The sequence below is a fragment of the Balearica regulorum genome, chromosome 1, assembly GCF_011004875.1.
Source record: "Balearica regulorum gibbericeps isolate bBalReg1 chromosome 1, bBalReg1.pri, whole genome shotgun sequence".
Classification (NCBI taxonomy): Eukaryota; Metazoa; Chordata; class Aves; order Gruiformes; family Gruidae; genus Balearica; species Balearica regulorum.
In genome coordinates, this window is record NC_046184.1 from 56,418,871 (window position 1) to 56,446,384 (window position 27,514).

Genomic DNA, 27,514 nt, shown 5'->3' on the forward strand with positions numbered 1-27,514 from the left:
CCAAAAAAGGGAGGACTTCTACACCTATCTGTTTGCTTTCTTGGCTATCCATTTGAGTAATAGTTTGAAAATTACCAGTGTTCAATTAGAGTTATCCTTTTCAAGCAGATGGCTAATTAAATGTTAAGAACACGAGCAGGCAAAAGATTTTAAACACCACGCGACTCACAAATGTTTGCGACATTTTGAATGCTGTAGTCCAGAGGTAAGGTAAAGCCAGAGCAATCTACATGAGGGGAGATCACGGCCTGAACCTTCCCACTTCTCTGACTACTTCATATAGACAAGCCTCATTAAAACATACAGTATTTTGAAATCCTCTTTAAACAGTGATGGCCTTAAGGAGAGCACGTAGCTTCTTTCAATTAGTTCTGCTTTTCTTAATTCTATCCAGCAATCACACTTGAAAAAAAAGAATCAAGTAACTCTGATCATGTCATCTCTGCGAGTGGAATAAACAACAGAGGGAAGAGGGAGCTTTTTATTGCACTCAAGCAAAAGAAATGGGCTGTAATGTAACAGCACAGGAAGAAGAGGTAAGGGAATCGTTCCATTTTAAGTCAAGGGCAGAAGAGTTTGGTCCAGTACTGAATGTCCCGTAAAGCACAAACATCACAAACAGAACATTCAGGGTCAGAAATAAGACCACAGTTCTTGAATTTCTCTGGTGTCCAATGAACTCCAATATCTTCTTTCTTTCCTATCAGACAAAACTTACTCACAGTAGAGACAGACTTTCACCTGCCAGAGCCCACCTGCAATTTGCTATCAAGCACCTAACAGCAAAGGACCTGGAAAAGTAAATCACAGTGGCTGGTTCCTAACCCACACCTATAAATATGATTTTCAGAAGCTACAGAGCCACAGGTACAGTATTAAACCAGCAAGGGAGCACTGAAGGACCACCAGTTTGATGAGCCAAGAAGTCCCATGGCCCTTCCCTTTCATTATTCCTATTTTTTTGCCCTACTTGCTCCCCAAATCACAGTACTCTAAAAGCCAGGACAACCTTTCATCATCTTTTGAGGCACTTGTGGAGAAAGTTTAAGAGCAGATGAATAAGACAGAAACGGAAGTGGGCTCAGTTCCCCTTACCCCTGCTCTTCAACAAATCAGTCACATGTGAAATGTCAGGCAGCACCTGGCATTGCTCTTTAAACAGCTGGCAGTGCTCTATAAGGGGCCAGTGAAAGGTACTGTGATAAAGTTACCTTGTCACAATCAAGTGTTTCTCAGTAACTCAGCACACAATAGATGGAGGCTTGATTAAACAGCAGACAAAGAATGAAAAGCCCATCTGGAATCAAGGTGTCTGTAAGCTCTGGGGGTTAAATGCACTGTAGAGAACCAAAACATGACACAGTAAACAGACCTGGTTCAATAAGGCTTTTATTATCTTCCTGTACCCACACACCTTTACAGAATATACCTAAAGTGCCAGCTCAATTTTTCCACCCATCTTGCTTTGGTATGGAATCAGTGCTGGTCGAACCTCCTCCTTCAGGAACTTTGCCACCTGTTCAAGAAAGATGGGAAAGAGAAAATTAGCAAGAGAAAGGGTTCCCTTCTCCTCCCCATTCAGACCTGCTTGTCTCACTGGGGTCTCTGTTTCAGAGACACCTAGCAATCTGATACGTCCAGGGTCAAAAATGTGAAGCCTGCAAGGAAGCCAAGGAAAACAAGGGGGAAAAAACGTGTCTGCCTTAGTAGTATGGGCAGAGGTACATAATATGTACTCTCTCTAGCACACAAAAGGATGAAGGATTGAACAACACATTACATTACATTACAACCCATAGCACATGTAGCCTCTTTCCACTTTACCTGTTGAGGAGCGCGTCCAGTGAAGGAGGAGGGATCCAACAGGCTTTCAAGTTGTTTATGAATAGGGCTGAAGTAAGGATCAGCTTGGACACGGGCAATGAAGTCATTATCGCCCCCTTCCTGTTTCACAACAGCAGCTGCTTGCTGGGAGAGAACACGAATCTTCTCATGGCAATCCTGCAGGAGCAGGGGGAAGAGGAGAGGAAAAGAAAAAAGTCATTCCATTGCTACTGACAGCACATGTTCAACCTGCTAACTTGCGTTGGGGGGAGAAGTATCAAAGCATACTACACTGGACAGCATGCAAATGAGACACAGCTTGGACTGCAGTGTTTCATATACCATTATATTAAGCCAAGATCTTATTCATTCTTCCACATCTGCCCTTTGAGGCTGAACCAGTCTGAATGACGCACGCGTTCCCTGTTCAATTATACCACAAACTTACGACACTGGAATCTTTACACTTCCTCAAAGTCCCCAAATACTCTTAGGAGTCACTACAGGATTTTCAGTTGTTCTATTCCCTACTTGCATGATTTTTCCAAAGACAGACTATAGTAGCTGTTCCCAAAATGTTCTATGAACTGAAATACAGGAATTCCTTATTCGCCACTAGTCACCACCTGTATGGAACCTCTTGGGAGCATAACAATGTAAAAACTCCACAGGTTTGGAAAAGGGAAAATAACCTAACTTAATGAGCAGTGAGACTATGTAAACCACGGCTTACGTAAGGACAGACTGAAAGAAAAAAAAACAACCTTACAAACCTGAGGGCCTTAAGACATTATCTCCCAAAGAACTCTCACATGACACTAACACTGGCAAAAGCCTTCTAACAATTTTTCTGAAAGACTTCCTAATCCCTTGACTTCCTGTGGAATCAATCTGTAAAAACAAGGGAACCTAACTGTAGTCAGGGACTACCTGCAAAATCTGATGCTGCCATGCTGGCCCTAAAATACAGTCATGTGGTTTCACTTACAGCAATGTAAGAATCTTCTCCTCAAATGTATTACCCTTGATCTGTCTTCATCTAGGAGGAAAATGACCTCCTGGGCCTTGTTTCCTCCATCCAAAGGCCATCTTGCTCCAGCACTGACCTGCCTCAGGTGAACGGATCTGCCTTCTGGGTGTTTAGGGGAGGGAGCTGTTTAGTGGTGAGGAAAGGAGCTGAGTTTCTATGCTATGAGGTGGGAAACCGTAGAAAATGTGCTGTTCCGGAGTTCCCCGCACGTGAAAACAGAACATACTAATGTGAATATGAACAACTTTTATAAATGTACTAAACTTTATAAAGTTAAACAGCACCAGAAAGAATGTAGGCCAATAACAAACACAAATGAAATTTGTTCTTCGATCTAATCAAAACAGAGAGGAGTGTTTAGTACGGGACACTTCAGAAAGAGAACCAGCTGAAAAGATAATGAAACTTATCCACATGATGTGACCCTTAATATACTTAGTTAGGAAGCTTACTGACTGGCCCAGTGACAAACATCAGAGAGACAGGGGAAAAAAAAAGGAAAAAGGATGTTTCCTGACTAGCATCGTGAATGAGTTGCCAGAATTGTTTCAGAGAACTAGAACCACATATCCTACTCAAAGCTCCTAGCAAACCCTTCCACTGTTAGTAGATTGCAAGTTTAACTTCTGTCCCTGATGTGAAAATAATCATAGAAGGAAAAATTACTATCTAAAGGTAAGTGAAAATAAGCTGCTTTATTAAGATGTAAATTTGATTATCAGTTTTAAACTGAATTGTGAAATTAAATGATAAGGAAATAAAAGCTAGTTATGTCTGGATTTATTTATTAAGGAAAACAATTAATTTCAATTTGCTTGGACACAGAAAACTGAATGAAGTTCAGAAGAACAAAGTTGTTAATAAAAAACACTATACTGAATTAGGGAAGAGTGACACATGAATGAATGGTTCAGAATGGTCTTACTTGCTTTTTTGTTAACAGCACTGATTCATTCTTTTAATTTATAAGGTAGCCAACTGCCAACATGTTCCATTTAAAGAAGCCTGGCCTGTGTTCCAAGTTCCTTCAAGCATTTACAAAAGGAAAACGCCTACTAGTATCTAATATAAAAATAGGTCTCCCTCTTCTCCAGCACAGCCAGCCAGATTAGCTCAAACACACAGTGTTCCTAAGAGACAATATGCATCTCCACAACTGCTCTCTCCCCTTAGCAGAGTCTGGCTTTGCAGCACCAGTGTAATATTAATAACTCTATGGGAGTAGGTGGAGAACAAAGAAAGGTGAGAAGGCCAGGACAAGAGCCCAGGTACTTTTGTTTCTCAGGAGTGAAATGCTAGGCAGTGAACCAAGGTATTTTTGACTGCATTTGTACCTGACGGTTGCCTCCTGCTTTCACCATTGCCATGATTATATTCTCTGTGGCCATGAATGGGAGTTCCTGCCGGATCCTCCTCTCAATCACCTTAAAACAAACAAAACCAAACAAACAAAGATAAAAAAGAAACAGCATTATAGGAATTCTGTAGAGAACTGGGACTCCCGGTGAAGCTTTTCTCTCCCTTTGAATCTCCAGGACTGGATAATGACGTAAAGATAATTTCTCTTTTTGAACTTAGCTCTGGAAATCCAAGTATTGAAGCTGATAATATTTAGAAGCTGTATCTTGTAAGGAACATTACTGTGTACAAGATGTACAATGATTTTTTTTAACCTGTAGGTAAGTTACAGGACTGTACGAGATCTGCCTTGACAGTAAGTTCTACAGCTCCATCACGTAGTTCAGGGAAAAATATCCTTTTTGGGAAATTTTTAATTTACTGCCTTTCGGCTTCAACAAGTACCCTTTCACTTTTGTCCTGCAACCAGTGAGAATACAGTGAGATGAAGAGCAAAATTCAGAAACCATATGAACTAACAGATAAAAATGTAATCCTTTGAGTGGGAGGATTTTTATACGTTTTGGCATAGTTGCTGCATTATCAAGGATGCAGTACTGCACACATTATCTCCTGCTTTACCTTTGGATATACCACAAGTCCCTCGGAGATATTCTGCAGTGTACTCAGAATGATGTCAGCTGTGAGGAAAGCCTCAGCAAGACACACGCGCCTATGAAACACACATACCCAGGGCCCCAGTTAGCAATAAAAGCCATGTTCCAGTCTACCTCAGATCCAGCTCTTTAGTTTCTGTAAATAATTCTGCAAATAGCATTACTGTGGTCCTATATCTGGAACTGTTCTCCTTATGGGTGCTTCTTGTTGCTTAAATGTCACAATCAGGAAAGCTAAAGAACATCTTACAGCAGTAGTTCTCAAGCTGGGGAGAAGGGAAATGGTTTTGGTTTTGTTTTTTGGGGGGGTTTGTTGTCAGTACAGAGAGGGGGAGAGGAAGAGAAAGGGTGAAGGCACACATAGAAAGCTCCAAGATAATTCAATGATTGCACAGCTAGGAAAGAGGGCAGCAATTTACAGAGCCAGCAAACACACGAGTATCTTCCCCTATGTGTTCTATGTTGCCCTGTCTACTGATCCTACCCCCCCCCCAGGATTAAGACACGCTGCACACTCATGCTGTGCCTGGCTGTGCTCAGCGGGGAACTTCCAAAGTGATCCCATGCATTTGGTAGGGGCTTCCTCCAAGAGACCAGCTCATGTTCACAAAGGAGGCTCCAGACAAAAAGGAACGACAAAAAGGAAAGGAGGGAAAGAAGAGGAGTAGTGGGGACTGAGCTGTGAAGGCAAAAGGCTCTGCCTCACAGTGCAGCAATTACAGCATCATCTGTGACAGCAGTGCCTGGCCCATTCTAAACTGTGATCTTTTAAAATATACTAGTACTTGAACCTTGTGCTACATTTAAGGTCCCCAATTCTATCATGCTGTCTTCAAAAGGACTTTGCTGTTTTGTAGGTTGATTGCATTTTCTCTGGCTTGCTCTCCTTTCAAAACACTATAGCTTTAACAAGAAAAACTCAAGGCACAGAATTTTTAAATTCGATTATGAAGTGGACGAATCACCCTTTCTATTAAATGAGGTGAAAATAAAATTTGAAACATTCCAGTACATCTCTCAACACTTGGCAGCTATTGGGAAGTAAACACATCAGATCAACCAGTATCTAATTTCTTAAATTTACATTGTTCTCTGCTGCCTATGCCGCTCTTTTCTTAACAAGACTAGCAGCTGCGGAGTAAAGTCCTTTTGGGAAAAGATCTTCTATGCTTTCATGAAATTTTATGCAGACATTATGTTTGTGGAGACATTTTTAAAATAACATTCTCATCAACAATCTTAACACTAGTCTACAGCCAAAACTACTGTTGTTCATTGTTTCACAAGCCCCATACCTTAAAAATCTAAAGATTTCAAAGATTCTAGATCAAATTCTGCAACAGAAGACTACTTTGAAACTAAAACATTTCAAAGGTAAATATGAGCTTTATGCAAATGTAGTACTAATCAGAAGATGGAGGCATTGAATTTAATTGCTGTAATTTACTTGATAATAATTATAGATAACTTTTGCTTATCTCAAAGTAGTCATAATGAAGAATCGGAAAACAAAGCAAAGTTTGCTGAGCAGTATCTGAAAGACTTGCACAGGTTTTCATGAAACATTACTTAATGTTTGTGCTCTTTCTTTAGGATCTGTACTACTACTTGTTAAGAACACTTTACAAAGAGATGAAAATAAGTTCCTTTAGATTATTTGGAGGGTTAAGTGATTAAAGAATAATTAAACATTTTAGCTGTCAGAAGTGAAAAGCAGGGTCAAAAACCACATTCAAAACAGACAGGGAGGAAAATTTGAGAAATGTGAGTACTGTTATATTATGCTGTTGAAACAGGAAGACAATGAGAGCAATTTATTACCATGGCTTCTGCATCGCTCCCTCTCTCTGCTGGTTTACTTTGCAAAAGATCTTGATGTTAGAAAAACCTAACAGTTTTCATCTGATCTTAGAGAGGAAACCAGTTTGCAGTCTCTAGAGTCTATTGAGACTGCCTTTAATCAAGGTGGTAACTTGTGGTTTTAGTTTAAAAACAGTATTTTCTAAATACATCAGAAGACCTTCCTGCACAAGACCTTCTGAAATTGCTGCATTGCACAATCTAAACAAACCTGTTGGCGCTGTCATCCAACGTTCGCTCAAACCACTGCACAGAGGCTGTTTGGAGGGGATCCAGCACCAGAGTCATCAGGTGTCGAGCCAGGCTGCAGCAGCGTTCTGAACGCATTGGATTCCTTTTGTAAGGCATAGCACTTGAACCTGCAAAAGGAGAGAGAGTGATGAAAACAGGACACAGAAGTAGTGCATTCAGGAAGAAGAGATGAAGGTCCTCCCCCCGATAAGAAAAATGTCTCAGGAATCATGTTTTTGATTAAAGCCTCAAGACACGATGATCTTCTAAGGACAAAATGGAATAAAGAACCACACTTCCCCTTCAGATTAGAAACATCTAAATGTGGAGAGGAAAAATGTGAGAAGACATTTTGCAATTCTGCAAAACAGGAGAAATACTACCACACAAAAAGAACAAATGACTTAATTTTTAATGCAGTATTTCGTACCGTCTCTCTAGGCTACCCATGGCAACTTTAGCAGTGTTCAAAACCCCATCTGCTCAATAACATTGTCCTTCAAAGTCAGATACTTACACTGCTGCTCGTTGCTCTGGTGAATGGATGTCAAAACCAACCATAGAATGTAGAATGATTCAAGTAACAAAGGCTTAATTTGTCAATTCAATCCTATGCTACTATTTAGGGTGGCCTGAACTTTCTTCCAGCCAAGAGCCAAAACTCTACATTTCCTCCTCCCCTTCCACCAATGGCAGAATCACATCATTGGTGGTACTCTTGCAAGGGTCCAGCCTAGTTTCATTGTTCCAAATTTGTCTGTTTATAAAGACCAAAATGCTGAGTCAAGCTGAAAACAACCTACAGCTCCAGTGAGCTTCATGAGGAATGGAAAACACTAAGTACTCCTCAGATCTGAGTCTTCCTCTGTGGGGAATACGTGACTGCTTCTGCTCTGCCCCCAAACCCAGGAAGTACACAAATACAAGGTGTTTTTTTTTTTTCCCCCCCTTTAAAAAGGACCCAAAATACTAACAATGTCAAACCTCAGTTAATTTAAAGCAACTTCTGTCAGTGACATTTCTAAGTTTGCTTAAAAGGCTGCACCAACATAAATGAAAAGATGCATACGCCAGTCCAAGAAATGTCTCCCATCCCTTACCAATCTGGTCTTTCTCAAAAGGCTCCTCTATCTCCTTCAGGTTGGCCAAAAGACGAATGTCAGTACAAATCTAGAAAAAAACCCAAGAAATTAACAAACAGAACCAAACTAACACATACCAGTATGTGTTAGTTCTTGGAGAAGCGTTTGTGCCTGTGAAGTAAACTGGGATGACAGTGAAAAATTGGACAAAATAATTGACACTGCAATCATACTTCCCGGCCTAAAAATCCCAGTCAAGAAAACATAAAGAAAAAGGCATGCCCACTGTATTAGAATAGAACTCCAAGAAAGGCAAATGTTTGCAGGGAATGGAAGACAGACCAGAAGGGAACACTGAAAATGTGTAACAAAATTACAGAGTGATTTGCAAATGCAGATAACGTGTGCTCACTGAACCAGCCAGCCTACAAAACTAAACCAGAAGAAAATACCAGAGATCACTTTAGCCCAAGAGAAGGAAGAGGGAGGGAACAGAGATAAATCAATGAAAAGAATCCACAAGGACAAAGAGAATAACACCATTATCAGAGAAGCAATTAACTAGGAGCAAATGGTGAAATTTAAAAGCTCGTACACCATTAGGAAAGACATTTACTCTAATTGGATCAATTTAGCATAGATTAGACTAATATCTGATGTGGGATTTGTTAACCCATCTTAGAATCTGCTCAGTAAACTTGCCCTATTTGCCACTGGTCTTAAGATCTTTGAGATTTGATTATGAGGCATGTACCCAACAATGAATTTACATGATCACAAAGAGAACAGCTGAACAAGGAACACCAATTAATATTACTTGAGAAGAGCATTCTGCACCATGAGCACCGTCTCTTCAAGATCTAAAATGTTTCCCCTTCTTCCCGATGTATACAAATAGGGTGCTCACCTTGTGTATAGATGCCCCAAGACTGGCCAGCACAGACAGGACTTCAATATCCACCTTGCGACTATAGGTCTGCCCTGTGACCATATAGGCCCTAGAAATAAGCACAGAAGTTACGTGCTCCAGACACATACAACTGTATTGAAAGACTTTGAGCAAGGACTGACATGGCTTTTAAAGTGGAGGGCTGTCATTCTGCTCTGAGGAGGACAACTTTGTATTCAGGCTGTCAATTTTGGGCAGCATGCAGATGGGAGAGAGAAAAGCAGAGCAAAAATGGACACCCATGCTTTGACAGCGAGACAAGTAGAAGTGGCTGATTTAGAAGATGAAGTTTTCTGCAGGAAGCTGCAACTGGGAATACAAGATGGCAAGGGGAGGTAAGTCAACAGCAGCACAGATGTCAGTTTGGCAGTAGGGGGAATCTGGGCCAACACGGACAGCAGCAGTCACACTTTCCTAACACCAAATTTAGGTGACTAAGCATGCTTGTTACATACCGCTTAAATCCTGCCTTTGCAGTCACTAATCTGTCCAGCTCTTCAACCTCAGGGTGAAGAAAAAAACCAAAACAAACAGAGCTCAGAATGCAACAATTCAGGAAGGTTAGCAATAGCAAAAAGGATCCTTTGCTTTTCTCAGTTTACTGTCAACAAATGTTATACTTGCTAAGAAGCACCCTCTCCTCAAATTCTGTTCACTTTCACACGGGGCCCTGTCAGAGGGATTACAGTGCCCTTGTGAATTTGATGCCAGAATCTCCATGTTCCCCCAAACAGAACAGCATTCCAGAGGGGAGAACTGCAAAGACTGCAAGTCTACGCCCCAGGTTGTCTCACTTACTTTACTATGGTCTCCCTCAAAGAGTTGCAAGAAGCTGGCTTGAGTACCAGTGGTGCCTTTTACACCCCGAAAGCGCAGGTCATCCCGAGCCCGCTCCAGGTTCTGCAGGTCCATGCACAAGTCCTGAATCCACAAGCAGCAGCGTTTCCCCACAGTGGTGAGCTGTGCAGGTCTGAAAACAATCAAGAACAGAATGCGACTCATTGACAATTTGCACAATAACTCCAGAAGGACCACACTTTGCTGCTGAGTCTACTGTTAAGACCTCCTCTCTGACTCCTCCGAGCAGAAATTTAATAAATCTGGCTTACACGAGAAGATCTAACAGGACATACATATCACCAGTAAATGGTACTGAAGATATGATATATCTTCTCAGGAATTAGATGTAATTACATCAAGAGAAAACAGTAATTGTAGTTTCTGTACGTGTTAGGAGATTAAGAAATAAGTGAGGACGGGTATCAGGTTTCACTAATACAGCTTTTGAGTTTCTTAAAGAAAAGTGACTGGAGGCCCACTAATCAGAATATCTAGAACGGGTTTCACGGCGTTTTTCCAGAACCTCCTCAAGCGGAAAAGCCTCGGTCAGTGCAAGTAACGGGAGTTCCCGGCCCCGCCCCGGGCTGCCCCTTCCCGCTCCTGCAGCCGCCGCGGGCGGAGGGCGCCCCCTGCCGGCCCGCGGTCTCTGCTCTCAGGGGAGAGGAGCCGGGGCGGGGGGCGGGAAACTGAGGGTGCAACTGTCCCCCACTCTAATTCTGCTCGCCCAGGGCTCAGGGGGCACCCTGGCTAACTTGTAGCACTGGTGTGAATCTGTCGGTGCAGAAACGTCTGCGTAGACGTTGTGATTTTAAATGATCCCTCTAAGGGACTGTTCCTTTTTATTTATAAAACCCCCATTCCTCGGTCTCTGGGCAAACATGCAATAATTAACAATACTGTTAGCCAACATTTTTTGTAAGACCTCCATGTTGAAATAAATATCTGCAAGGTTCAACCACACCGTCCCCTTGCAAATGCTTTGAGGAGAAAATGGGGATATTATATAGAGCCTTTCAAATTATCCAGATGAACTCCAAAGACAACCGTGATACTATTTCAAAAAAGCATAAGCGCATGAACAAAGTGCTCCTGATTAAGCTCAGACATAAAAAGGAAGCACGTAAGATGTGGAAACAGGGATGGGCGATCCAGCAGGAATACAGACAAACCGTCCAACACTGCAGGGATGGGGTTAGGAAAGCCAAAGCTCACCTGAAGTTTCCTCTCACATGGATGTGAAAGTGAAAGAAAGACACTGCAAGTATGCAAGCAGGAAAAGGGACGGCTAGGGAAAACACAGAATGGTTTGTAAATGGGGCTGAGGCCCTGCTGACAAAGGACACAGAAAACACTGAGGTATCAATGCCGCCTTCGCCTTAGGTTTTATGACTTTGCCTTGCATACACTTCTTGAATACTCCTTTCTACTCTTTCCAAAAGCCAAGATAAAACTGAGCGCAGAGAAGAATACTCTGAAAAGCTGTAGATGAAGAGGCCCCTAGGACTAGAGCTGATTGAACTGACATAGCATATACAGCAAGACAATTAGAGACCTGACCTGATGCTCCCACTCTCCTCTGGGAGAAATTTCAAAGTGCCAGACACTGAGTCTGACACGACCTGTGCTTAATTTCCCTGCCTCTGGTGTTCCGTATCACCAGGGTAGAAGATCCAGGCTTACCTCAAGGTGTACAGTTTAGCACCTCTGAAAGCAAACTGTCTTCATGAAGCAGCAGATAATTCTACCCCAACAAGAGACCTACCCAGATCTCATTGTGCTTTGACTCAGTAGTCTGCCTAAAAATTTTCCTATTCTAGTTCTATCCTATAAGCAGTCAATGTCAGAAGTGCTGCACAAGAAGTATACATTTCCCAAGAGACAGAAAACAGTATCATCCTGTTAAACAGAATACATTTTTCCTGATTCTTCCCAGGGATCCATATAAGGATGCATGAAAAACTGATGGATCCTGAATCATCACTTTAGAAGAAAGCTTCAGCTACAGTGACAGAGTAGCTGTAGTAACAAATAGCCAGTAACAAACCTTTCTAAGCTGCAGCTGGAACAAACTCAACTGACAGAAAAACAAACATAAAGCAAATGTGACTGGAAGACAGGCTTACTGCAATTCCCAGTCATGCTTTTTGAAACATCACAGAATGTAAATATCTAGGTTCGACAGGAAGTCCTTCTTTATGAAGCTGTGTTAAACAACTGCTGACAGATAGTCAAAGCAACAGTTCATTTCCTGAGACAAGTCTGGAGTTAGGCATATACACCTTTTCTGAACCACCACCATCACCTTAAGGATGCCCAGCAGTACCAACGGCCACTGGTCAGGCGTGCGAAAAAGGATGAAAGAAAGCAGTAGCAGGTCAATTTAACCAAAGCACAGTAGACAAAATGAAAGCAAAGGCTGATGGATACTTACTGGTAGTGAGTGAAACCCAAAGTAGGCAGGTCAGCGTACTTCTCAGCAAAGTCAGCCAGCCGGCTGATCACCCTCGCGAGCTGGTGGGTGCAGGAAGGATAGAAAAGAGGCGGAATGAGGAAAAAAAACCAACCCCTAGCAAAAGCTAGCGTGTTTAAGCACAACACTGTGAGAAAAAGTGGAGGGAAACAACTGTGCAGTCTTTGAAGTGTAGAATACAATTGTAGAATATGGTGTGTTTAGGTTTTTCAGGGTATGCACAAAACTTCTGCTTGCTACAAAACTCAAGCAAGAGATGATACAAGTGGTTGGACTTCAGCTAAAACTAGTCTAGTCCTTGTGCTCAACCGAATCCTGCAGTTGGTTTATCCCTCAGTATTTTCTTTATTCCTGAACTGGTGAGAAATAAAGGTGTTCAGGGTATAATTGACACATGTACAGTCCAGGGTAAATTGGGAGCCAAGACATTCAGGTCAGACTGGCAACATTGCACTACACTCCCACTATATTTGGCCTCAGAAAATTGTATTATATAGCTTCTTGAATGCTGATACGCTCCTAGGAATATAGTTAAGAGGATGCCTAAGCTGACCCTGAAAGCAATACAGGGTCAAACAAAAATATTGTTTTCTGAAACTAGTACCTGTGGCACAGATAAACAAGGAGTTGCTAGTAATGCCTATGGTGAGCAAAGAAGTTTTGGGGAAAAAACTTGAGAAAGAAAAGGAAGATAACTGTTCACTTTCTTGAGAATAACCCAAACAGACAACTCCTCCTAGCTTCCTAAGGCGGCTTAGGAAAATCTAAGTTAAAGATGGGCTATTCGTAGGACATCAGCACTGCCCACTTCTGAGACACTGTGCACAACTGACTTCTTACCTTGGGTAGCAGCAGGTCAAACCCATCACGGAGGACAATCAGATCCTGAAAGAAGCAAAGAAAGTTTGGGCCATATCTGAAGCACCAGACATTAGACTTCTGAGAGGACAAAGATAATTAAAATACGCTTTGTCTGCTCAAAAGTCTCTTCTTAAAATGAAAGCTTTGCTTTCCTTCTTGTACCAGAACTTGCAGTGAACTTGGTTATGATGAAAATGCTGGATCCATCGTTGCTCCTTCTATGCTATCCACAGAAAGTAATACTGGGCAGCAGAAGACCCATTTCCACTGACTGGGTGTGAATGATTATTTTGAGATACTTGGGACGCCCATGGAATGACAGACTAAATCATTCATCCCAAGTGGAAAATGCAGGCATTATAGGCTAAACACACCAGGAAAGTAAGTGGACTGATCAGGCAGCAGCCGTCTCTACTCCTCCTTTTGAGACCGAGGTACAGCTAGGTGCAAGGGTCACAAGGAAGGTGGTATTACCTAAAAGCCAAACAAGCTTGCAAAGGAGTAGGGTAAAAATAATCATGCAGCAGCTTCTTGTACAATAAAAGCAGTTGTGAAGTTGCAATGACTTGGACACAGGGGAACAGCAATATATACTGAGAAATTAGGCTTTAGTTTGTGCTCAGTTTCAGACAGGTTTTTCACAAACATTTTACAGTTCTACAGAATGGTGGCGCTTCCCTTTTCACTTAACAGACTCATCTGTTCTCTTGGCCACTGAAAAGCTTTATTTACCTTGAATTAATACAGGGGTTCCAAGCAGCATTGAAAACTCATGGGCTGCATATATCAAAAGAGGCCTTTTGTAAGTCAGTGAACTCTTGTCCCATTGGCATAATTGACAGTTCACATGTTTCTGCATGTAACCCACCATCTCTTATCTCCTTGAATATTTAACATGCAATCAGAGCTTAGGATAGTATCCAGACAGATCTTGCTTCATATCAAAAGAAATAAGGCAAGAGGAGCTTGCCTTCCGAGGGTGGCTACAATAAAGGGGAATTAAATTCAACAGTAAAACTAATAAAAATGTCTGAAAAATCTATTTAATAATATTTTATAAACAGCTATCAAGTATGTGACTGTAGCTTTGTTTCACCCAGCTCTGCAGGTAGGAAACTGAAAATATTATATTACCGTATTATCCCCTACATAACAGGAAGTTGCTCCAAGGTGAATGATGGCTGCAGCTTTTGGACAGCAGTGGGCAAAAGTGTGAACGTGGGCCATCACATCATGACGCAGCTTCTTCTCTTCCTCTGCTGCCATCTTGAAGTCAATGTTGTCCAGATTTGTTTCCATCTCCTTTATCTGCTCATCTGTGATAGCAAGCCCAAGTGACTGCAAGGGGAAAAGAACTTTCTATTTCTTTTTGTCTTTAAGAGACAACCCAAATTGAGGCAGAAGCTGTTTAGATAATTTACTCCCACATGACGTCTCACGGAAGGCTGGCAATTTGGCACAATCAAGAGCTGTAACAGCAAATGCTTTCATTCTAGGGTTCTCCAACCTTTTCCAATAGGATAGGACAGCGTTCATGCTTAGATGTTCTTCTCGGGCATCATACTTTCCTCAATCATGTTACATCCCTGTGACAAGTACATAAATTAGACACATGGGGAAAAGTCATATAAAACCAGCATAGTTTTAACTTTTAATGAAATTTACCCTTTGGGTAAAGAACAATCCAGCTACCATGTGACTAGATAGCTTGTGTCAGGAAGAACTCTTTGGAGCACAACTAGACCTACACAACTGTAAACAGCAAGCTTAGAACATATGGAAAGGCACATATGTTTGTAGCTTTCCAAAAGTCCTAAAGTACTTCATGTCAGTCTGAATCTGGAAGCTTGGGAAATCAGTTACTTGATCTGGAAGCAGGAGATAAACGCTCCTTGTTCATGTTCAAAAAAATTTGCTCAACCTTTTCAGCAAGCAGATCTAAAAACAGAGTAAGATATCAAACCACAGAATTATACACTGGTATAACGCTTGCACAGCTCTATACTTGCACAAGCTAAGTTAAGAAAAACATCTTTTCCTGCTACTGAGAGTTTAAGTCTCACAATGAACTTTGCATTACTGCCTTTTCCAAATTAAAATGCTACTGTCTCATGCATTAGTAATTAGAAGTCACCAGCCAGGAAGCTTCGAGGATACAAAGTATTTCAAAATCTGGTTCCCTTCGGAATCAAACTGACTGAAAAAATGTTTTGCAGATGTGGAATCTGGAACTAGAGAAGACTGCAAGTGAAGCAGATGTGTCTTCAAGCTCCTTGTCAGATAATTAGTACCTGCACAACTTAAAATACAATGCTGCAAGTGTATACACAACCATGAGTGTCCAGATAAATGAGGAAAAGCACCTGGTCCTGGACTGCTGTCTTTGAGCTGTACTGATACAGACTGTAACTGCCTGAAAGCACAGAGGCAACTCAGCAGGCAATACACTCTTGTGCTAAGATTAAAATCTCACGTCTTGTTCACACATCCATGATCTATTGGGAAAAGCTGACCACAGTATGCAGTCATTGACAGCCACACAGAGAGGAGCCACGCAGAGAGGAAGGAAAGAATCCCCAAGAAAAGGGACTACTTGTCATAGGAATACGTGCAAGGTAGGGCAGTGCCAAGGCAAACGCTGCTCTCATGCATCCACAAACATCACGTGAGGCCTCTTCCCCACAAGCTTTTGCTGATATTGACAGTACCTCAGGAAGAAAGCAATGGAATGTCCTTCAAACCTGTCTACCTAAGAAAACTACCTGAGAGAGAACACAGGGTTTTCTCCAAAGCACTACAGGTCAGTGACGTGCTCTCTGGATTATGCTTTTAAGGTGTCATTCCTCCGTAGCTGTTCTAATACTGTGATGCGCCACTATAACAGTTATGACTGTTCACTCATCCCTATGCCTACAGGGCAGAACAGAGCAGGCAGATGACATGGAACATCTGCAAACAGAATGAGAACACCGGGCTGCTCATCTAATAAAGAGCATATGACAGAAAAATAATGAAACTTTTAAATTGGACAAAAAACCCAAAACAAATCAAGGGCTACTATGGGTGCTTATAAAAGAGAAAACATTCAGCTTTCATATGTGCAAAACATTTTATTAGTCAGTTTGATGCTCCAGGATGTCAAAGCTACTTCTATGAGAAGGAAGATCTCCGTGAAATTTGTACTTGACTTCCAAATAACATATTGTTTAGGTCAAGAGCTCAAGATTAAAAACAAAACAAAACAAAACAAAGTGTTAATAGAAGTATCATAATAGAAATGAATCTGTGCTTTAAAACAAGCAAACAAAAAAACCCCTGAACAACCAACTTAAGAGTTTTGGGATTGATATAAACTCATATGCTTCAGCTCTTAATGCAAACTTTAACTACTGTCAGTCAGGAAAAGATTAGCTTAAGGAGATCCCTCTTACTAATGACACGCTTTGCTGAGACTTCTCTTTCAAACTCCTCCTGCTTACGCCTGCTGTAAGGCACAAAATACCAACTATAAAGATTTTCTATCTGATCCAGTTTCTAGTGAAATAATTTTTCAGTTCTTATTTTACACATTCCAAGTGGACTACTCAAAAATTTCTCCCAAAAGTAGGGTAAATATTGAAACCATTCGCCTGTCCCTGTATTTCATCTAGAACTTTATCAATAAACTGCATGTCCCCTCTTTTACTACTTCTCTGCTACTTTTGGAAAACCTATGGTTAGATCTTCCTAATATTCTATCCTAATACTTAACAAAAGTAAGGTATTTCCCATAGTTCATTCATTCACTTTTTTTTTTTTTTTAACATACCCCAAAAGAAATAGTATGTATCTTCAATAAGGATGACAGGAGAAGCAACATATGAATGTCTTGAAAGTGAGGATAAGTACTGGAGTAAATATTAGCCATAATACCCCCCAAAAAATACTACGTATCTTCTATAAGGAACCTAAGGGGACTGCTTATATCTGTAACCAACTGATCACTGACAGAGCTAACAGGTGCTGAAAGTAGTTGACTCTTCCTCCTACAGTCTAGAGCTGACATCAGAAGACAAACTCCTCTGGAATGAGGAGACAGATAAAAATAGTAGTCTCACTCTTCCCACTGCAAAAAGGGTACTCAAGAAATTGCAAGATCTGTCTCTACTTTCTGGGAACAAAACTCTATGGTAGCAAAAGGAGGTAAAGCAAGGGTCAAGAGACAGGGGAACCCCAAGTTCAGGGCTTGGGAGTGGAAACCTACAAGTCTCACAGTGGTTCTTCAGCAGCTTGGGCAAGTCGCGTATTTTGTTCTCGAACAGTAGAAAAGGTGATGATTATCTGCTGGAATTGATACGACAGTGTTTAAATTATCACGCTCTGAACACGCCAAGCTCCTTAAGCATGCATTCTTGGTATTGACACTTCCTATACTAGATGAGATTTGCAGTCTGATCACTGCAGCATCTCAGCTGTGACAATACCTAGTACATGGTATTTCAGAAGGCAACTCCTATTTAACACAGCTGTATAATTACATCTTCAGTTTCTAAAACACCATGTTTGGTGCAGCATTGATATTGATGAAGCGGCTGTAGTGGTATGATCCCTGAATGGAGAAGGAACACATTAATGACACTGTGCACTGCTGCTTCATTCTCCAGCATGGTGCTTCTCTGCCCTTACCCTAATAGTAACAGCCAGACCTAGTGCTTGGATTGCTTCCTAACAACCCCAGGACTTCAAAAATGGAAACTAAAAGACTCTGTACAAAACAAATGGGCAACTATTGAGTCTGAAAGCTAAAGCTATCCTGTCAAAAGGCAGGACGGTTTTGTCTTTGCTTTTTAGGAACATATGACAGCTTTTTCACTGTCAAGAACATGATACGAGTCTTCCTCTCAGTCACAAGGAAGTCAGTTAATGCATCTTAAAAATTGATTGTGTCTCAGCTAAGAAGTAATAATAGGCTGTGCACATACGCCTAACTGGGACCAAAGTCAAATTAAGAAGGTTTAGCTCAAACCACATTTTAAAAGTGTTAAAACTTCACAGAATCTACTAACACAATAGTTTACAATCATATGGACATAGTCTCAATTGCTGCTCCCTAATAGCTGAATTGATACCAGTCTTCTGTGCTTTTTTTTTTTTTTTTTTGTTATTTGGCATGTCAGAAACATCATAAGCATTCCTGGGGTAACTGTTTTGCTCGCTTTAGCCAAAAGTAAACTTATTCCAGATATAAGGGCTATCTAAAACCAACTGGCTGCAGATGCATAGGGTGGTCCAGCTGGCACACACTGACAGCATTCGGATTGAACAAGAGAGCACGTCTCATCAGTCACACCTCCTGAAAAGCAAACAGCCAGAGGACACCAATGTTTGCTCAGAAGGCAACCCCCCCCCCCCACCCACAGAAACTGCTTAGCAAAGCTTTTACAAAACTAATTTCACAAAAAAAGGCAAAAGTGCAAGGGGGAGGATACCTGACAAGAAGAGGTGATTTGCTGAGGGATGACAGGTACGTTGAAAATTACGTACAAAGGGTTGTGTAAAACTGGGCTTGCACGCTCCCCCCTCCCGTCCTCCGCTCCCCCCCCCCCCCAAACACGCGATGGGGGCCCGAAGGCGGCTCTGGTCAGTCATCTCCCGCTCTCCCCGGGCAGAGCCGGGCCGCTGCTCGGTCCCGGTTCCCTAAGGCAGCTCCGGGAAGGCACGACGGGCGGTTCCCGAGCCGCAGACACCCAACGGCCGGAGAGCGCCTCCAACAGCGACTCCTCGCACCCGCCCGCAACCGGCCCTCCCCCGCGGCAGTTCGCGCCCTCCCCGGGCTCGGGCTTCATCCCTCGCCAGGGCACGGACGTAGCCCCGGGCCGCTCTCCCACCGGCGGCCCCGTCCCGCCGTTACCTTCTCAGCCTGGGCGAGGTAGAGCCAGAGACGGCGCCAGGTGCCGAACTTTTTCCTCTCGCTGAAGTTGAAGGCCATCTCGGCGCTGGCATATCGCGACACCAGCGGAGAGCGGTAGCGCGCCAGGTGGTCCTCCTCGGCGCCGGGGTTCGCCATGGCAGCGGCGGCGCGGGGAGACAGAGCGATCACGGCCGCCCGGGGCAGGGAGCCCGCCGGTAGCGAGGGATAAGGGCGGCAGAGCGGGCCCGGGCCCCGCCCTGCTGTCGTGACGAGCCCCCGCCCCCGGCGCGGAATACGACGCCGCGAGCCCAACGCGGGGGAGGCGACGCCCCCTGGCGAGAGGAGGCCGGACCGAAGGTGGAGGCGCGGGTAGAGCGGCAGAAATACACGCATGACAGAATAAATGTGCAGAAACCACGAGTATTAAATGCTTAGCAGCCAAACACATTTATTAGTCTTTTTCTTTTTTTTTCTTTTTTCTTTTTTTTTTTCCAGGAACCCAAAAATATTTTGTAGTTATAATGTAAGCAACTGAGTTGCACATAATACAATCATCTTTCAAAAAATAAAAATAAAATAAAAACAAAAAAGCTGTTTAAAAGCCCAAAAAAAAACCTTCAGAAAACTTATATAAGTATTACACCATCTCTCAGTTTCAATGAAATGACGACGACTTAATTCCTTATTACTCTTAACTTGTCACACTCCAATAAAACATCACCCTTTTGTTTTTTTCTTTTTTTCTTTTTTCTTTTTTTTTTTTTTCTCTAAATCCAGCATGAGAAATACAGTACCTGCTATGGCAAAAATACACATAAAATGCAACATTTCAGCTTATTTGTACATTAGTAGAGTTTAAACATTTTATTGTTTTTTTTTCTTTTTAAGTGAACCAGTGATTTTAAGTACCACTATACTAAAAGTAAAATAAAAATATAGAAAAGGAGGAGAAGGGGGGGGCAGCCAGCCATACAAGAGCACCTTCTAAAGTGCTGAGTTTCTGTGTCCATGGAAAACCCTTAGGGAGTTAAAACACCTGCGAGCATACGGGATGGGAATTAGGATGAAACCTGGCTAACGCAAGACGTTGTGTCATCTCCTCTGCATTCTCCCCGTTTGTCCTGGATCTTTCTTTACCGCACGCTAGAGAAGGAGGGGAGAAACCAGAGCTACAGCAAGAGTTTAGTAAAGGAAGCTGTTTCAAGTATAAGAAAAAAATAAAACACTTACAGGTAACTTGCAAATAAGCATCAATATACACACAGCCACTATTTTTATTATTACAATGTCTGCTTCTAGGGGACAGTGTTTCAGGCAAGAGGACTTCAGCTGTACCTTCCTGTTACCCAGTTATGTGCAAAGTAGAAAAGCTGCCTTTTCTAATCCAGCCATTTTGGACATCACTGATTTTCTGTTCCGCAACCTCCTCCCTCCACTTTTCAAGGACAGAAGGCGGCGGCATTATTTTACCAAGAAGACTAGATGAAATGAATCTATTTCTCCTTTCCTCTTCCAGACGCACCCTTCTCCCATTACTTGTTTGTAATGAGGAGAAAGTCGCCGAACATCTGATGCCCACCATTAGCCAGTTTCCTGAACAGGTAGAAGGCATTTACCTTTGTAAACATAATCCCTTATGTTTGTGGAACTCAAAGCAGCATTTCGTATCTCCATCCAAGCGGTGGAGATTAAAATAGATCAGAACGCTCCCCCGTCACCGCTTTTCCTCCTCCCCCTTCCCTCCCCCCCGCCCCCAGAAAGATTACATTTGGTTAGTTTTGTTAGAAGGTGGGTTTTTTGGTTCTTTGGGGAAAAATACTTCGCATTTCATTCAAAGTAAACATCACAGAATTACTATCAGCAGAGTTGTACTGCTGTTTGTTCTGCTTTCTAGATGAGAAAGAAAAAGCACTGTGCATCAGATATTCTGCATGTTTTAGGGTGCGGCAGAAATCTAGGATACGTTTGCATGTAAATCCTACAGGTGCACATACATCATTGCAGCTTCTTTCTCTGCATACGTTTCACCTTGAGTACTGGCAGAGATGGAGAGGGTGGCATACGGCAACAGTGGAGAGATGTTCCTAAGGCCACGGGGAGCAATGCAGGACAGAGAGGACCAGGGAGTGTCAGATAGGAAGGTTTCAGGTACAGAAACCATATTCTTGATATTTCAAAGGCCAAATTCCAAAAGGCATGGGCTCATATGCACATCCCTGAGACGCACATCCAAGAAAAAAGAAACAGCGACCGTGTGATTGGAGAGGGGAGAAAGTAGCAGAGGTTCCCTGACAGCGGTGGGATTTACCCAATGAAGACCTCTTCCCCCACCACCCTCCCAGAGCCATGCTGGGAGAGCCGTAAGGCATATACACGAGCAGCATCTACTATCACTCCCTCTGTTCCTACGCTTTATTGGCAGGTGATGGCTTCTGTATATCGTGGACAAGAAGAGACACTGCATTTGAAGTGTCACTGGTAACACACTGAAATTAATTCAGGGAAGGAAACAGAAAGCTACTCTGCCCTTCATCCCTGGAGCAGCAGCATAAAGTGGCAAGGTTCTTCATATTACAGTCCCCTCGCTGGAACTACCCAACCACCACCTCCCCCTTCCTTGATAGCAGGAAATGATGTGTCCACCTGAAGCATGACATTACCAAAAACACTATTTAAAGGCAGGGAAAAGTAGACAAACTGATTCTGATTTGGTGATCTGGTGAAAGAAGCAGTGAGCTCAAAGTACTTCAATCAAGTTTGAAACTTGTAAATACAACTAGAGAAACGTGACCTGTAGCAACACTAGCATAACTGTGTAAGGAAGAGCAGGAGAAGGAAACTGGCATAAAGACAGAGGAGGAGTATGAGTAACAATCTCCATCAACTTCTGTTATTTAGGATCTGAGTGTCTGATGGCTTTAATCATAAAAAAAAAAGTTTTATCTCCCTCCACACAGGCAAACAACCTAAAAAGAATGAGCAATCTTGCTGTAAAAATCTCATAATACTTCTATCATGCTTTTTATCCTTAAAGCACTTTACAAACATTTACTATTTGATCCTCACAAAGCCCCTGTGAGGTAGGTAAGTATTATTATCACCACCCTCGCTTTACAGATGAAAAAATGAAGACAAAGTAGTTAAATGACTTGCCCAGGGCCAGGGAAGAGTAAGGGCCAATGTTAAAATTCAGGAGTTCCGGGCTTCTGATCCTGTGCTCAAAACCACTAGTTCAAATATCTTAGAAAGGAGATAAGAAATTGAAATAAAAGCCCATTAAGTTTAGAAGAAAAGGTAAGATTTAAAAGGTTACATCAAAAGGGGAAATGTACCACGAGGTATTTTTGTGAGTTTAAACTTCAGATTTTTTTTTCCTTTTCTTTTTTTTAAAGGCAATCTGACAGAGTGGAACCCTGATAAGATCACATCTGCAAGGCAGGCACAGATGCGAGAGTGATCATCAAGTCTATTACTTATTACAGTACTGTGAATGTCAACAAAAATAAAACTGCTGCATGAAAACACTGAATACAGGCAGGATAATCTCTCAGTTCATGATATTACATGTAAGATAATGCCAAGCATAACGCAGGTACCATGGAACACCATGGACAAAGGAAAAAGTCAAGTCAAAGGGTCCCTATTAAGATGACGAAGAGGGCAGTGAGATCTACATTTTTCTGAGGAGACTGCTCCTGGAAACTCAGCAAGCTTCAAGGAACACAATTCACAATGACTACATTTTGGAGATGTGAAGAAGTGAATCCTTTTTTTATGACCATTATGATACCACCTTATAGTAAAAAAGGATCATTTTTTTTAAGTAGAGGGCCTTGTCTACACATCAGTCTACATTCCCTAAAATTTCACACACTGCCAACATTAATGCTAAGTGACCGGCAGTAACACCAGACAGCAAAGCACTGGCAGCTGCTGATGTTGAAAAAAAAAAACACACCTGCAGTCCTCTGTCGTGCTTTTATCAACACGAGAAAGTACCACCTCCACCATCTTGTCCATAGCTGTACCGTCACCGTATGAGCTGTGCCAGAAACAGCAGCCAAGACAATTTTAGGGGGAAGAAAGCGTAGACATTGAGGACCAGCTGTGTTCCAATTCTCCTGGAAGAGCGCAAGGACTGTTGTAATGGAAAACGAGTAGTAAATCCAAAAGAGAGTGCCAATGGCACTGTGTTTCCTGAGCTTGACAAGGGCCAGAACACAGGAGGTGGTAGATAGCTTCCCAGGTAGAGCTGGTGTCCCATTCACCCTACTGGCCCTGGGTTAACACTGCATGGCGAGAATTCACAATCCTGCGCAAGGTTTAGAGCTGTTTTTGTTTTGCAGTCAACATCAGTTTTCCAAATCTCTGCCCAGTTACCTATTGGCCAACTTCTGAAAGAGAGAGGGTCTTATCAACTCCTTTTGATTTCAAAGTCTTCACCTCCGCACTTCCTCAAACTATAACGGATATACCATGGACACAGAAACTCCTACAGTTTAGCAAAGCTATCTTTGTCCCCTACGCCCCCTTTGCAGAATGCATAGTTTACAATTCACTTACAAAATAAAGAAGCAATGCTGACCACATATGGGACCTTTTTTTTTTTGAAAAAAGAACAAACAACCTCTTCTTAAGTTCAGTATCAAAATTCACATTTGCATAATAATACATTTCAAGGCCATTAGAGAGGAATGAGAGCGAAGCAAAGAAAACTGCAGAGTCTCTCCTCTCTTTGTCTTCCTGAATAGAGCTGAGAGATCCCACTGGAGTTTCTTTTCAGGGTGGGAATTACAAAGGGCTACAACAACAGCTCTTGATCTTGTACACCTCATGTTTTGGGTGGAACGAAGAGGTGAATTATTAGAAAAAAAAACAAATGGAAGGAGACACTGCAGATTCCCATGTTTAGCTACAAACAGCTTCGAAGAAACAAAAAATTACTTCAGATTTTTTTCCTTTTAAACACTTCTACCTCACCATTTCAAAAACTCTTTTTTTTCTTCTTGTGTAATACCCTGTTCATTTAAATGGCAACATTAAGTGTGCTGGAAGTTGAAGGGTTGAAAAAAATAAATTTTCCTGTTTCTCTTATCAGGACACGGACAGAGAGGGTGAAAGTATGCCTGCACCCACTATTTAACAGAAGCTACAAAACATCATCTTCTCTACGTGTATAAATTTGTCTCAAACATCACTGTTTCAATTCTCCAGTGCTTACAAAAAAGAAAGCCACACACACTCATACTCATGCACACAAACATAGAGAGAAGCCACATAATATGTATACAAACTCAACCTGCAACGGCAGACTAACCTAAAACTATTATCAGCTTCTGTGCATCACACAACATCCCTTCGCACCCCCCCACCCCGATCTCTACCACATATGAATACGTATTGTGCAGTGTAGAGACCAGCCCAAAGATGCTGCTTGTCAAAAGGGACCAGTGGGCTGCAATCTCGATGTATGACCTCTTGAAAGAATAAATTGACCATTGTCTCCCCTCCAGCCCAAGTGGTCTCCTCAATTAGACAGTCACTATACTCACAAAGGCACATTCATAAATACCACATTTAACTTACTGCTTGTAAAAACATAGGAGGAAAATGTTAAGCGCTTATACCCCAACCCATCCCTACTGACCCAGCAAGAAGTATCACAATAACGTATCACTTGGTGAGACCTTACTCTACCTTTAGAAGGTACATATTAAAGAAGTCTTCCAACACCTCTTTTAATTTTTTTTTTTTTTTTGCATAAATGAATGCTTTTTTTGTTTTTGGCTTATATATTTTGGAATACAGCACACTCACTATAAAGCTCTGTTGTAAGGCTACCCCCTAAAGTAAGGCTGTTCTACCTTGGCTTGCATTTTCACTTCATTTTACTTCTTCTCCACACATTCCCAAAACAAAACAAAAAAACCCACACAGCGCCTTATATAGAAAGGGTAAGCCATATCTGGCAGGGAGAGGGAGGGGAAAGAAAACACATAATATCATAACCATGTTACTAACATAGCTATTCTAACAAGCTGTGCAACCTGCTCTTACTGCTCAACAGTAAATGATGAAGAAAATGTTCACTCATGGTTGTGTTTCATCTGAAACAGGAGAAGTTTCCACTTTGTCTCAATTAAAAAAAAACAAACATTAAAAAAAAATGAGGAAGTTAGTTCTGCAAATGCAACAACACACGCTAATACCCAAGAGGAGGCATCTAGTGCTCAAGGAAACAATTTTTTTCAAGCACTGCCCCCTTGTATTGCGCATCCATGCAAACTTCTCCAGTCTCTTCTCTTCCCCTCCGCCCATCACAGACAACAAGGCTTGCCGTAAAAATACTTAACGCTGTCTGGCACAATGAATTCTAACACCCCCCCCCCCCCCCTCTTTTTTCCCCTTTTCCATTGGAGTGCTCTGTATTCATTTACAGAAAGGCTATCAGAGTCAAGTCACAGAACTCCCTTTCTCACTACAAAGTTAGCAGGAGCCCTAACACTGCTGAATGTCACCAGTCCCAGCTGTCACACATACAGGGTGAAAATGGCTCTTTGCAGAGGGCACTTGATTTGCTAGAAGCTTGCTTATATAGCACAGTATTCTGGGCGACTTTTAGAGAAAAAACTTGCCTGCATAGCTCGATGAAAAGCAACATGCATGCAAACTGTGGACGCAAACAGATGTTGTCTGCTGCGTGCTACAGATGAAGCTGCATCTATCTTGGCCTGACAATAGTTTTAAAAATAGGCTCCAAACCATCAGGAGCTCTGGCGCTTTTTGTAGCACAGATGAAACCTTAAATCACTTTTCATGTAAGGATTAGAAGCTATAGTTACTACATCACAAACTTTAAAGTCTCACATAACACCACAAAATAGCTATATTTTAAACAGGACCCTGACTCAGTTTTAACAGCAATGTAGACAGACCCTTGAATTCTACTGTAGGCAAAGCTCTGCTTGGCGAGTTGCTACAAAATGGACCTGTTTCCTATTATCTACTGCAGGGGAACTTTGGTAAAATTCAGCAAGACTGGTATTTACAGTGATGGGACACTTAATGCAAAACATTGTGAGGGACATGAACTAGCAAGGCTGCTAAAAATCTCCAGCTGGGCTCCTGTCATTTAGCCCAACTAAAAACTCTGCTGCAGCATAATTTTTGCTTTGTGTTTTACATTTGGATGTGAATTCAGCACAACGGGGAAAACAGGCGCTGTCTGCATAAGGGAAACTTTATGTGTTTCTCCCCATTATTGTTAACACCCTTCTGCTACAGGTGGAAGCCTAGTACTGGAGGTGAAGGAAGAGAGTTTGGGTTTTAGACATCTGTATTTTTATCACAGCGGGAATGACTGGTATGATCTAACAGTATCAGTTCCTAACATTGCAAAATAGTAACAAAAAACTAGAGAACTGAAATGGTATTTTGTGCAAAATCAATTTAGACAAACCAACAGATTCTACATATGTTGTTTCAGACTCAGGACCAAAGATGCACTTCAACAGCATTTGTTTGTTATGTTTTTTGTTTTAGAATTAATTTCAACTTAAGTTTTCTTGGTATTACTTTCCTGCCCACAAATACATGCATGCATATTTACAATTAAGAAAGCTGCTTCTGCTAGGGGAACCTTACCTCTTTGGGGGGGGGGGGGGGAAGTTTTACTCAATCAGGACTCATACCCTGAGATGCTAACCATCCACCACTACACCAGCATTTCAATCCACTTGAGAAATCTAGATACTAAGGTCACACGATTTACAGCAAATGCGATATATGCAACACAGATGTTTGCTGCACTGGAAATGCAACAGGTCCTCATTTCCTACCTTGGCCCTGATCCAGCTAAGGTTTACTTCCACAAAGAGCCCTTGCTCAAGCAGTACTCACTCATTTAAAGTCAGTGGGACTAATTCACATGAGGATCACTCTTGATTTCCTGGACCAGACTTGGCCAAATTTGGCTATCTCAGATAAACATACAGTACTCCTCTCTTAAAGTTAACAGGAAAACAATATGCACAAACAGAATTAGAAGCCTAAGAGATAAAGATAATAAAGGATGAAGAAGAAAAGAAAATAATTCTACAGTACTGTTTAGATGTGGCAGCATTTTTAGGAAGAAAGAAAAAGGGAAAAGTTTGAAGGGATAAATATTTAGAAATTTCATGGCAGAAAAAAAAAAGCCAACTTAATATAAAGGTTCAATTGTTATTTAATCTTTGAGGTGGTTATCCCAGCCAGTTTGTTGAAAACATCCTGTTTATATTGCAAAGGAAAAACACACTTGCCTTAATATTCTTGCTCATTACACAAGCCACTTAACTTAAAGCAAAATAAAAAATTTGTAAGAAAAACCTGACACCCTGTGATTGGAAAAAAATCCCAAACCAACAAGAATCCCACTCTCCAGACTGCTGGGCAAGCGTTCAGGTAAAAGCATAAAAACACTG

General features: G+C 41.8%; 1 protein-coding gene across 1 annotated transcript; it reads right to left on the reverse strand.

Annotated features, from left to right (window-relative positions):
* Positions 1-1,373: 1,373 nt before the first annotated feature.
* On the reverse strand, positions 1,374-19,314 carry ADSL (adenylosuccinate lyase). Its single transcript, XM_075752152.1, has 13 exons — positions 19,053-19,314; positions 14,297-14,500; positions 13,142-13,186; positions 12,263-12,342; positions 9,790-9,961; positions 9,447-9,493; positions 8,950-9,040; positions 8,061-8,130; positions 6,941-7,088; positions 4,835-4,925; positions 4,189-4,278; positions 1,825-2,001; positions 1,374-1,516 (listed from the first exon to the last, which is right to left on the reverse strand). Exons 1-13 carry the CDS (start codon positions 19,206-19,208, stop codon positions 1,430-1,432), a joined length of 1,458 nt encoding a protein of 485 aa, XP_075608267.1. The 5' UTR covers positions 19,209-19,314; the 3' UTR covers positions 1,374-1,429.
* Positions 19,315-27,514: the final 8,200 nt, after the last annotated feature.